This window comes from Trachurus trachurus (genome assembly GCF_905171665.1).
Source record: "Trachurus trachurus genome assembly, chromosome: 1".
Lineage (NCBI taxonomy): Eukaryota > Metazoa > Chordata > Actinopteri > Carangiformes > Carangidae > Trachurus > Trachurus trachurus.
The window spans coordinates 21,126,159-21,139,537 of record NC_139891.1 but is presented as its reverse complement, the minus strand read 5'-3'; the positions used below and the strand labels follow the sequence as shown (position 1 = coordinate 21,139,537).

Below are 13,379 nucleotides of genomic sequence, written 5' to 3'. Positions count from 1 at the left end.
TTTTATTTTTCATTTCCTAAGTTTGTTAATGTAATTTACGGCAATATGTAAATTTAGACAACTGTTAAAAATACAGTGGAAAAGACTTTATTAATTTGTTGCTTGTTTGTTTTTGTTACAATAAAAATCATTAACAAAGCACTGTATAAAAGCAATCATCTTGTAATGTATTATAATAATAATGTGGAGGCATAATGTATTATTATTATTCATAGCAGCAGCAGTAATAGTAGGTAGTGGATAATTGTTGCCAGTAACCATAGTGACAATCGGAAAGTGGGGTGTTTTAGCAGTAGGAGCGCTGTGTGAACCAGCCTGAGAGTGTGTTGTGTGCACATGTGTGTGTGTGTGTGTGTGTGTGTTGCAGTGTCAGCAGCAGTGGCTGCTCATGCTGATGAAGTACAGAGGCTCTGGGGCTCAGGAGGCCATCCATCATCTCCATCAGACTTAAGTGAGGCTCTCTGGACTGGGACACCACCAGAAAATGACCTGGGCCCACTGGTCTGAGCTGGACTAAATAAATGCCAGCCCCTTCATCATCATCATCATCATCATCATCATCATCATCCTCTTCTTCTTCTTCCTCCCGCTGCTTAGAACCAACTAGGAAGACATGAGCAGCAGCTGCAGCAAAGAGAGAGATCTGGTCGGTGACATGTGTCACGTGTTAACATTGTCTCTTTTTTCAATAACACATATCATTATATATTAATGCATTAAATATACATATCAAACATTCACCACATCACCACCTCTGAGCATTGTTAAAATTATGAAGTTGTATTAGAGCAATTCTATAGTTCTTACAAGATGATTTACTAACTCCTTTTTTTAAATCTTCATTCAAGACATTCAAGCATAAGTAATGCTCTCATGTCCAGTCTGGGTACATTAGCATCTCTGAAGGGAGCCTGAATATTAATTCAACATTTTTTTTTTTCAACATGTGCTGTAATAGTCGATTGGTTCAGTTCAGGTCTAATCATTTAAATAAACGGCAAGTGGTCATTATTTATTGTATTTGTACTCCAGGGAACATCTGAGAATGGGACAACAGATGGAAATAGCCTGCGGCTAAAATCTGGCTTGTTTACAATTCTATATGTCTTGTTCATGAACTTGCACTGTCCCACCCAAATAAAATTGAATTGAATTAAATTGAACTGATGACAGTAATTTCTTGCTTTATTAATTTAGTAATTAGTGTTTATATTGAGATATTCACTTCATTTCACCCCAAATACTTCTCCAGGAGACTTTGGTTTTAAATTATAATTGAACCCTAACCGGAGGCGGATCACAAAAAACACATAGTGAAAAAATGCACCCAAATCACAAGCGAATATGTTTTTAGACTGGTTGCATGTTATTTTGGATATGGCAGACACAAATGACTTTAGGTAACCATCCAGGGATAAGAGTCACGCAGGCACGCGCGCGCGCACACACACACACACACACACACACACACACACACACACACACACACACACACACACACACACACACACACACACACACACACACACACACACACACACACACACACACACACACACACACACACACACACACACACAGGTCAAGTGTCAAAGGTCATATTTTGTCTGCAGAGGATTTACTCTTTTTTGCCTGTTTGATCTCAAACTTGTGCGCGCTCTCTCTCTCACACACACAGAGAAACACTCATGCACACATACTAAATTAGAATACAAAAAGCAGCATGGCCTGTTTCTGTCTTAAATGAACATTTCAACATAAAAAACCAGAGGTTGTTTGTGCAAGCTATTTATTACAACCCATAGTTACATTTTATTGTTCATTAGGTTAATATGAGGGACCTCTAGTGGTATTGTGTAAGACAGCATCAGGTTGTTTCAGCAAAATTACATGTTTATGTTCCAGTAACAAAGCCCCCTATGGTTGGAGTTATTATAAACTAAACCCATTTTTTCCCCCTTAAAGCTGTGAATCCACTGCTTGTGTTGCGTGAGTCTGGCTGCTGACATCACCATGTGTCACTGATGTATGTCCAAACCAGCTGCGTCTATGCTGGGGCATCTTCCATATAGTTCGCTGATTATGGATGTGACACAGACATGAGAAAATATTCATATTTTCAAATAATTTTAGCTGCTGCATGTGACAAAACATTGGCATTATGTTTTCTGACAAAAAATAAGGGAACAAATAAATCAAAAAAAAAAACAACAATATTTCAGTAACCTGCAACCTCTGGAGAGACCAAGCTGCAGCATCAGGGACACAGCCGGTGTAAACACACATGCGTGCTTCTTCTTGCAGCAGTTCAGTGACGTCAGCCGTCACACTCACACAACACAGGCTGCGAGTTCCCTGCAGTAATCTTTACCAGAGCCTGGTCTCAACATAATAAAAGGGTCGTATATACTTTTCCACTACCCATCAGTGGCGTATCACTTGCCTGTGGTATGGGTGCTGCTAATTAAGGAAACGGATGGTGGTCATTTAGGTTGTATGATTTGTTGCAGACCAATATCTGCTCTGTTAGTGTCCTTTTACTGAAAATGGGAACTCATTGGATTTTCAGTTTACATTTTACACCTGATTCCTTACAATTATACACTTTTCGTGTTGTTACTATTATTGTTTTTTCAACTTAAATGTATCATTTTAATTAATTCATATCATTTTAGTATTAATCATTAGCTACAGTAGTACTGCCGTCATCAATAAATGACTCCAGAGCTTAATATTGACAATAATGGATGGAGTGGATCACAGCTTCACTTTTGAGGCACTCGTTCATTTATCACCTCTAATAACTTTCCTAACCGTTATTTCCAGGTTTCTAATGAGTCTCAATCACACTGATGGTACTGAGAAAAGAAACACATCTCTGAATCACCTTCAGAGAGGGTGACCAGCCCCGGCCCCCGACGGACCGTATCTATCAATGGAGTAAATGGTCAAAGTTGATGAATGACTTCTCTCTAAGAGGTAAATCCATTTCAGCCCTTTCATATCTCAAGCTGTAGAATTACATGTGTTTGAAACATGTCAGTAAAGTCACGCTGGGAGTCAAATATTTGGAACAATTTCTCAATGCAAAAAAAAAAATACAGTACAGAACGTGGACTTCCTTCATCATTTAAAAACAAGTTATAATTCAAAATCAGTGTGCATCATCAGCAATAATGAATATTGATTAAAATAAACATCAGTTCAGCTATGGTCAGGTCTCCAATCAGATGAAGAAAGAGGCTTGGAACACAATTTACTTGGTTAACAAATAAAATTAAAAAAATAAATATGTATTGCAACTAGCTTTTTAGGTTATGACATAAGCTCCCACGGTTACATTTAAATACAAAACTGCCTCACTGCTATGACTACATTCAGTGACCATGGTGACGCTTCGCTGCAGCTATTATATGCTATCTGCACTTGTTGGTATAAGCCACTAGCACAGAGCGACAGCACTACATTCAGGTCGGATGGGCATCACTGTTAGATTGATTTATTTGTATAAGCTACGGATGGAGGAATTTTATGTGACTGCACGTTTTATCGCTCTTCAGTTTCTCTTTAACATCACCGTAATCTCGTAAAGCCTGCTGCGCTATACAGCAGTAGTTTATAAATCTGCACGTCCAATTTAAATAGATGGATTGCACTATTAAGTCAAGGCAGCAGTAGCTATATCTTTATGGGCAGTTTCTTCATAACAGTGGAAGGCTATGACTTCAGGAACTAAAGCTTGACTTTGCAGGATACATGTGCATGTGTAAAAATAAGAAATTATAGATATTAGATGTATCATTTTCAAAACACAAGATCTTCATGAACCTTATACCACACTGTCACCCACAAACTTCGATAATGACAATTCAAGAGCTAAATCAACTTGATGAAAATCCTTATTTTTTTCACTCAACATTTTTCCCTGCACTTGACTTCAACGACTTCAGTGATGATGATGATGCTGGGATCAGTCAGGTTCATCACCAAACCTGGACTTAACAACTTCTATTTACCATTTCCTCCTACAGCATAGCACAGAAGCTGCTATTTTCTACTTGCTGCCTTAAAAAGCAAGTCACCTCCACAGCAGAAAGTAATCTGGACAAAAGATCCAACGAAATTCAACTCGCTGGGTCTCGATGCGCTGAGAAGACTAAGTGACATTGCATTCAACAGTGTGACAAGACATAATCAAACTGATTATGAATGAACTCAAATAATTGTATAAAGCTAAGACTGTGTACGGTCATTGTAAGTAACGATGTAGTTGGAAGCTGTTATGGAACGGCTGTAAACCATTGACATTGTGTCAGTTTTGTATTCTGCCTAGTCTCAGCCAGTTTCAGCCCTTTGTCTGTCCTTTTATTTTTGAGTGAATGAAACCTGTCTACAAACAAGTGGTAATGGTGATGTAGGGGGAAGTAGTTATGCTAGTCATCCAAAATCTCACGTGCATGCACGAAAGGAGCAAATTGGCAACATTGGCATAGAGAGAGTTTGGTGAACCTGATCTCATCAAACCTCACAGAACAAAAGGAGGAGATATTTGGGACCAGAATTCGTTTTTCTTCTAGTTCAATCTTTACACCTGGACATTCTATTTGTCACACCTGGAAAATGTATCAGGTTCAGCTGATTTGTTACGTAATTTCCAACGTAGCTTTGTCAGTAGTTACATTGGTAAATGCTGTTTTGATGAGTGGTCTCATGTCAGCCTCGGTCCTGTTGTGTCACTTCCTACAAGAATAGGCAGGCCAGTCTTTGTCCTGCTGGTGCGTGAGAAGCAGCAGCTCCTGTCCAATAGGAAATCCTCACGACTGTCCCAGGACCTGCGACAGGCTGAGGGAAGTGCTCCTCCTCCTCCTCCTCCTCCAAGATCCTCCACCAATCAGTAGTCCCCATCTGTCAGTGCAGTATCAGAGCTTGTCTTCATGCTCCTCTTCTTTGCTATGACTCGCTGTTACATTTCAGCGCATTTCCCACCTTTGATTAAACTTCAACAAAATTATTAGCGTGCTAGCGCAGTTCAGTCTCACAGTGGAGTGGCAAATTTTGTTTTACTTTTTAGTAAGATTTACTTCTTGTATTCCTTTGAGGACATGATAATTGTTAAAATCCATTACCACAATGTTCCATACTTTCCAGACACGTGTAGGATCCCGATCACTAGTTCCTGTTCTTCAGTGCAGTATATGAGGATTTATGCAGGACAGCCAGTAGGTGCAGCTATGCAGCCACGTGGCCAATCAAATATATGTTGTCGTAGAGGTGGCCTACGAAGTCATCTGAGACATTATGTGCTGCTCGGCGAGTATTTCTGATGAACTCCCTCTTGGACATTTTGTTTTTGACGTGGGGGCTGGTCAGGTCGATTGACAGCAGGATCAGACTGTAGCACAGCACATACACAGCATCTGCAGAGAGATGAGAGTGGACTGTGAACAAACAGGATCTGTTGAGCCACAAAAGACAGAGCCCTCTGTAGAGTGCATATCATTGGTCGGAGAGACCATGAATTTATTCTACCATTTGAAGTAAAATATTACAGCAAGAGAAACAACTAACAGAGAAAGAAAAGGGTCAGTTTTCAGAAGTCACCAGTTTGTTACATATGGAAAGGATCCGCCACAGTGTCTGTCTCCGCAACTTTTGCTAAGATGTGGCAACCATTCTTACTATATCTGTCAAGAATGACCTAACAGTAATAGTTACATGCTTTACTCACATCCCTCTCTGTCAATGTAACTTTATGTTTTTGATTTTTACATAATGCCTCGTACGGTCTGTATGTCAATGTATGTATTGTGTTTGAGCAGGGTTTTCCTTTTTTTTCCTGTCTGTGCATCTGTAATGTATGTTTGTTCATGAGCACTTGTGTTGTGCTTTTCTTATTGTGCCGCAGTGTGTCTGTTGTCCTGTTTTATATGTTGAAAACTGATAATTAAAATATATTTTTTTAAAGGAAAAAGAAAAGGGTCAGTTAAACTAAAAAGGGAGTAGAGGAGGTTCTCCACGATCAATATATCAAAAGCCCAGTTGGACAAGATACTGAAGCCACATTGCACCTGATGTTATATCGGGGTCAATGCGGGGTTGCGACATTGGTTGAGTGTGTGCATAATATGGTAGATGGTAAAGCACCAGTTGTGTTTGTATGAGTGGGCGAATGTGGTTTGGAGTGTAAAGAGCTGTGGGTGGTTGGTAAGACTAGAAAAGCGCACTCCATTTAGCATTTACAATCCTCGTGTCTGAAGCATATGATGAATAAGACAGACGAATGTGTACAGTGCTGCTAATAACCTCTAAATTGTTCTGTGCTGCTGTGCTCAATCCTTTCCAGAGGGGATGGAGGGGCAGAGTAGGAGTGAAATGAAAAGGCTGACTTCAGAAAGGCAGCCATCCATCCATCTGCAGCCCCGGAGTCATTACTCTAATCCTGCTAGTGCTACTAATCATACAAGTAGGTTGGAGGATTTAACAGTAACAGAGACCGGGATTGGTTTCTCTATGGTCTGCTGACATTAACAGAGCTAGTCAGTTGATAAATGCATGGTCCACTGAAAAAAAAACTGAAGCCAGGGATTACTTGAAAATAAAACCTTGATGGTTTCCCTCATTTTGTGGTCAGGCAAATGGATCTAAAGTGTAGTGGCTTTAAAAATCACTTCTACTATCAGAACCGCTTTCTGGTCTTCCAGCTGCATGGTTGAAGAATGGTGACGTGTGGACGGGGTTGGGATGAGACGCCAACGCTCCAAAAAAAAAAAAAAAAAAAAGGGACATAGATTTCATGACTGCATCAAAAATATAAATTCACTAAGTTAAGTTCTCCAGTAGACAAATAATGTTTTGAAATCTGGTTTATAGAAAATGGAGCATGTGTCCAGGTTGACTTCAGTTTAGTTTTAATAGTGGAAAAAATGGTGGCAGTGCCAGACACATGTTTCTAAAGGGCTGCACCAACAGGAGCGCCATCTCTCACTCTGCTGAAAGGCCAGATTAATTGTTATTGTAACGGCAGATTTGCCAGGTAGGCAGAAAGAAAAAGGAGACAAATGTGTCTGAGCTGGGGAGGTGAACAGAGGCAGCTGAACTGGATGGATATAGAAGGTAGCGCTCTCTCGGTTTGTGTGTGTGTGCCACTACCTTGAAAATGTGTAATAAAATAGCAGGTCTGAATAATGAGCTGGTCAATCACACACAATGGTTTTCCATTACCTCCTAATTGTTAGACCTCCACACCCATGAACGCTCAGATGGCTCTTCAGTGTGTAAGTCAGAGCCCGAAGCCTCTTTCGTCACTGAACAATCCAAGAGCTTTCCTAAAGCGCCACCTTCAGGCCACACTGTCACTGCACACACATTTTAGCAATGTGCCCACAGTTGTGTACAAGTGGTTTAGCTTGTTACATACCGGTACATAATGACTGTCTGTGTGTATGTCAGCTGATAAATTGTGGGAAATTGCTGCATATCAATGCCAAATTGTGTGTGTGTGTGTGTGTGGTTTCTCTGTTATGTTATGTGTGTGTTTGTGCTGTTATGCTGTTATGTGTTTGTGCTATGAGCATGGTGTGCGAGCCACCAAATGGAATTGCCCTTTAAGGGATTAATAAAGTAGTCTTGAGTCTTGAGTAAGCACTAACCAGGACTGAGGCCCAGATCCCGAACAAGAACTGGATTACAGGCGCAAAACCTGTGGCTGAACTTGGTGATGAGGGTTTCCAGATACTCTCCTCTCTCCTCTGGTGCATGGATGTGCCGGAAGAAGTCCCGCAGAGCGTTGGGGAGGAACTGGTTACTGAAATTATGGAGAGTGACCAACTCGTCCAGAACATCCCGTCTGCAAATACATACACATGGACAGATACTGACTCAATGGTATGATAGATGTAAAGTTTCAGTTACACAATGACAGCTACTGAATCATGAACATATACTAAAGGAACATTTCTAGAAGTTATCTGCGTGCGTGCTGCGTGCGTGTTTGTGTGGTTTGCATGTGTTCACCTTTCATCCAAGTAGATCCTCAGCATCTTCCAGTTGAGCCGTCTGGTGTAGAAAATAAACTTCGCCAGCTCCGTTGGATGATCCACTAGTATGCCTTTAGACATAAAATAACTGATACCCTACACACAAACACAAGTACAAAAACACCTTTATTACTTTTATTATTTGAAGTGAAACCTCTGATACTCAAAACATAGACATAATGAAACATATACACAGCCCCACACACACAGCCACACAGCCACACACACACAGCCACACACACACACACACACACACAGCTTGAGTGAGTGTGTGTGTCTAACCCCGGTTACAAAGACACACTTTGACTGTGGCTTGGATATAACAAATGAGCTGACTTTAAAAAAAAAACATGGCGGACAAAGAAAGGAACTGCACTGAACCTCTCAGTTAGAAAATGTCTGTCTTTAGAATAATTCATTTTTTTACGGGGAACTTTGTTCAGTGAAGAGTGAAACCATACAAAGAAAAATTTGGCCGCGGTTTCTAAAAACTCTTTCAGCCATCTTTTCATAACAAAAGTTAGCAAACCACACGTTATGAGCCATGTTTTTGTGTTTTTTTGGTTGGGTGTTACTGCTGGGTGCAGATGGCAGGTGATTGTTACCTAAGACTAACAATCACTAACACACTACAGACCAGTCATAAGTATCTTTGTGAAACCGAACCCTGTTGATGATTGGTCACTTGTTACCTCCAGTGGGTTAGCATTGAATGTTAGGCTTCCTTCATCTAGTTGTAGGTAAAGTCTTCTGTATGAGAACCCAACAGGAAGCCTTCTGTTGTAGATGGAGCAGTGACCCCATGTGGACTTACAAAGCCTGATGGATGGACAAACATGGGTTATAGCGTGGTCACAAAAAAAAGAAAAAAAAGAAGAGCACAATAAAAGTTAACTGTGTACATGTGGTGAAAAAAGGTTCACAGACACAAATGACCAACATAGCAGCTGAAAGAAACAGCTGTGTGCAGTCAATATGTGGCTAAAAACATTTATTCATCTCCACTAAGTTTATCTGTCATCAATTATTTTTGTATGTCAGTACAAATCACTGTAAAGCACTGTAACTGCTGCTGCTTACCCCTGCCATAAATATTCATCATGTCCCAGGTCCTGCCACACGCAGCCGGCCAGGCACAGATCAGTAGCGTTCAAGTACGACAGTATGGTGATGCCTAATTCAGGTGGCAGCATCTCCAGGTCTATAAAGCCATGCTGTTCTCTACCTACAGACACCAAGAAACAGAGGAGAGGCCAAAAGAGTGACAAACAGTTATTTTCACTTTCTATTGCATCCAAATGACTCACACTTGTTATTATGATCAAGACCAGATGTAAATCCAAATCCCAATGCGACATGTGATTGGACTTGTATCGTTACTAGAAGCTAAATGTTGTAGTTTTGAAGCATTTCTTTGCATTCTTTCCCACTTTCTCCTTGACTTATTAATCGCCAATTTCCACTGTGTACCACATCACAACCATCATTTTTCACTGCAGGTAAATGACAGTGATGTTACACCAGCCCAACCCTAAAGTGATTTAGATCCTACAATAATTGAAACAATTCTGGCGAGACCTAAGGAAAACCTACCCAAACCAAACATGTATAAAAAAAAAGTTTGGGTTTGATCATGGAAGTTTTTTTTCATATCTCCCAGTTTGAATTCCTTCAGTGTCACTGGAGTATTTTCTTTTTTCCTTACAGGGAGGTGAATTATCCAAACCTGCTGAGGTTGCTGCTAATCCTTGTTTGTGGGTTTCAGTAGGTTTATACCAGGAACCAAATTTTCCACAAGGTGTCTTGATAGAAATGTAGCATTTCACATTAAAAATAATTGATTCACTGACTCAGTGAAGCAGAGAAAGGATGGCAGGTTGGGACTGAGAGCTGAGCTGTCTAACGTTTTGCTGATAACTTTCATATATTGTAACACAGCAAAAAAATAACACAACATATAACACGTTACATAGGTCTAGTCTCGTTCTTTTTAGCACGTGGTAGTATGCAAAGGTTACAGAGTATAAATAGCAGAGGTGTGTCAGCTTCCTGATTTTCCTAAAATTTGTTTATTGTTTCCAAGCTAAGAGAGGACAGGAACATTCCCCAGCAGACACTGGGCAAAAGGCACTTTTCACCCTGGATGTGTGCAGCCAGTCTGTTAGAAGGCTGGATTAACAAACGTTCATAATCCCAGCCTGTGGGAGGAAAGCCACGTGTATACAGGAAGAAGATGCCAGAACAATCGTGTTGCAAGGTGACACAGCTATGAAGTAGAAAACAATAAAAATCCTAAGACACTGGAAGAGTTTCTTTCAAAGCACTCAAATTACTTTGTTCTGTCATGCTGGCCATTAGCTGACAAATTAAGACACCTGGGCCTTGATGGTGTTGTTGAGCTTGATTTGAACTTAATGAGTGGAAATATTGGTTGGACTAATCTTAGAAGTTCAAAAAAACTGAAGCAAAGCAAAAATTGATGAATCATGTCAAAGTATCAATCTCTGTTGATGATCCTGTGTGTGAATCAATTAAAGTAAAAGCTTCTTCTGTAGAAGGGAACCAATGCCTTTTTTCTGACCATGGTGGCTGTATGGACATACAACAAAAAAATAATGGAAACACACACAGAACAAACCAAAATACTCTCCAGATACAGGTTTGTAATGAGTGGAGTGCTGATTCGGAGAGTTAGTGGTACTATGTCCTTTGAGTTAGCTTGGTGTTTGCATGTTCATACCTCCCCTGCGTGCTCTCAGCAGATGGTGGATGTCAGGGCCATAACAGTGCTGTGGAGCTCTTCTCTGGGGGCCTCCACCTCTCCGTAGGAAAGTAAAGAAGAAAACAAAAACAAAAAACAGATATCTTAATGATTGCCATGGCATGGAAAATAGATTCTACATCTTTCACCAGATTATTGTCATAATTTCACTCATTATGAACACTTAAATTCTAATATTAACTACTGTAGGCCTATATGGTACCGGCCAGTGTGACGCACTGTGTTCAGCTAACTCTGAGTCATTATTAAAGCTTTAGGAGAGACAGTCTGATTGTTAACAGATTTGTGTGAACATTTTTGGAGCACACGGACAAAATGTTACTGTAATGTTAGTCTCTTGTCATATACATTACAGAGATAAATAAAAACGATTATTATTATTGGCAGTAATAATAATAATGTCTGGTTTTTACTTTTGTGAAGTCAAACAAAGCATATATTGTCCGAAGCGACTTAAAGCATTAATATTAACCATCTGTGCGCAGCCACTTAAATTCCTAAAAAGATAAAAAGTAAGGATTACCTTGTTCTTGCCTTCCTCCTCCTTGGTCAGCCAGTCGGTCGGCTAGCTCTTCCTGAAGCTGTTGCTGTTGTCTGGGAGGCAGCCTCCACAGTGCCTGACCCATCTATATATGGAAGTAGAGTAACACAAACCATACAAGGTATTGAGATAATGCTTTATATCGTAATATACTGTATCACTACCAAGTCTAAGCCATATGTTTGGTAGTAATTTATAGACTGTGCCTGCACACTTTTTCCAATCCTCTTGTACTCATACTGTACTACGGAGCAAATGTATTGTGTATGATAAAGGGGTCAGCATAATTAGACTACTGGTTGTACACTGTTACTGGCAACCTGATAAATATATAACAGTGAGAAACTAAGTCAGTTTAGAAAGAAATACACTATTGTTGGTAGAATGCTTCTTATTGTAACAATACATTGTCTTAAAGTGTATTTTTCAAACCATCCATTTGTAAACTGAGCAACTCAACCCAGGTTTTTAAACAAAATCTGCCAAACAATTTTAAGATCTGATGCTGTGTCTGTCAACAAAATAATTAGTGAACATTAAGAAAGTCCGATTACATCAGGCTGACTTTTTGAAAACCACAATCCTCTGTATTATGTTCTAGAAATAACTTCTTATTTCCTTAATACTCTGGGATTAGATGCTTTCTCTCTGCCTGACTCTGTGATTGTAAGGATGGAAATACAAAATGTGTATTATATAAATGAATGATAAAATGAATAAATCATGAAAAAAAGAAGATCTAATTGGACTAAAAATAATATCAGTGCACGACATTCAAACAACAGTCAGGCCATCTACTGACACATTATGTCAACATCTATTTAAAGCCTTGCCAGATCTCCGAATAACTGTAAAATTAGCATCGCATTAGTGTGTGCCTGTAGACAAAGAAGAAATGCACTGTCCTGTCGTTTTTAACGTGCTGCCTAGCCTGTCTTCCCCTCTTTCGGACGTCAGCTGTGTTGCACAAACAAATCCATTACAGCGTTAAAAACATCAACGCTGGAAGTTCCAGCAAGCGAGGTAGTTTGACCCGTAGTCCCGCCTCCCCTCCAATGCCATTGGCTGCCCGGAACATGACCGCGTTCGAGGTGGAACACCATTGGTTGAACTGGTTTTCACTCATGCACAGTCCTAACAAACACCCGAGTTAGCATTCTGAGCTACTTTAAGTTGACGAAGCAAGTGTCGATCTAAGCAGGGCTATTCTATTGTCATCTACAACAACACTTATCCTATTTCTGTTGCAAGCATTGTGCAGTATTTCTTTGGGAGCACGAAACGGTGGCGTAACCCGAGCTACCTACCTGAGTTTAGTGATTCCTCTGGCAAACCCAACCTGCGCACAAGGACAGCTGGAAATGTGATTCCCTCGCTACCAAAGTTATCCAGGTGTCATTTCATTCAGCGTTTTACAAATGAAAATGCAGAATATGCCTCTTCGGTTCGAGAGGAAGCTTCTATACCGTGGCCTCTGACCAACACAATTATTGTGTTTTCTCCCACCTCCTCCTCCTTCTCCTCCTTCTCCTCCTCCTGTCACCTCTGCCCCTCCCCCTCTCTCCGTCATCACAGAAACAAATAATCTGAATCACAAACATATCAGAATTTTACAATAATGTGCATAACGCTTACGTTTTCGGTGAAAAACAAACCCCAACCCCTGTCTACGATGGACGATAAACAAAACAGAACGAAAAAAGTAGAAGCTTTGTGCACGCATGTTACGTAATTACGTCAGCGCGTTACCACCATACCTGAAAAACTATCTATCTATCTATCTATCTATCTATCTATCTATCTATCTATCTATCTATCTATCTATCTATCTATCTATCTATCTATATATATATCTATCTGTCTATCTGTCTATCTATCTATCTATCTGTCTGTCTGTCTGTCTGTCTGTCTGTCTGTCATGTGTCAATTATAATAGACTAATGTAATAGCGTGCGAAAATTTGGGCACCTGTGGTCAAAATTCTCCAGATCTTCTCGATCTCCAAAAGGCATAAAGTCAA

The 13,379-nt window shown here is 40.1% G+C and overlaps 1 protein-coding gene across 1 annotated transcript; it reads right to left on the bottom strand.

The window, feature by feature from the left end:
• Positions 1-1,772: 1,772 nt before the first annotated feature.
• fbxo8 (F-box protein 8) lies at positions 1,773-12,888 on the bottom strand. The gene is made up of 8 exons (XM_083984608.1): positions 12,667-12,888; positions 11,342-11,444; positions 10,777-10,854; positions 9,117-9,261; positions 8,729-8,855; positions 8,014-8,132; positions 7,650-7,846; positions 1,773-5,417 (listed from the first exon to the last, which is right to left on the bottom strand). Exons 2-8 carry the CDS (start codon positions 11,442-11,444, stop codon positions 5,230-5,232), a joined length of 957 nt encoding a protein of 318 aa, XP_083840734.1. The 5' UTR covers positions 12,667-12,888; the 3' UTR covers positions 1,773-5,229.
• Between the last annotated feature and the right edge of the window lie 491 nt (positions 12,889-13,379).

Excerpts from the sequence above, each read along its gene's own strand:
- fbxo8 (XM_083984608.1), bottom strand. The coding sequence starts at position 11,444 with ATGGGTCAGGCACTGTGGAGGCTGCCTCCCAGACAACAGCAACAGCTT. Across the intron at positions 8,856-9,116 it reads GATGAATATTTATGGCAGGG|GCTTTGTAAGTCCACATGGG; the intron begins GTAAGCAGCAGC and ends TCCATCCATCAG. Across the intron at positions 7,847-8,013 it reads AGGATCTACTTGGATGAAAG|ACGGGATGTTCTGGACGAGT; the intron begins GTGAACACATGC and ends ATGTATTTGCAG.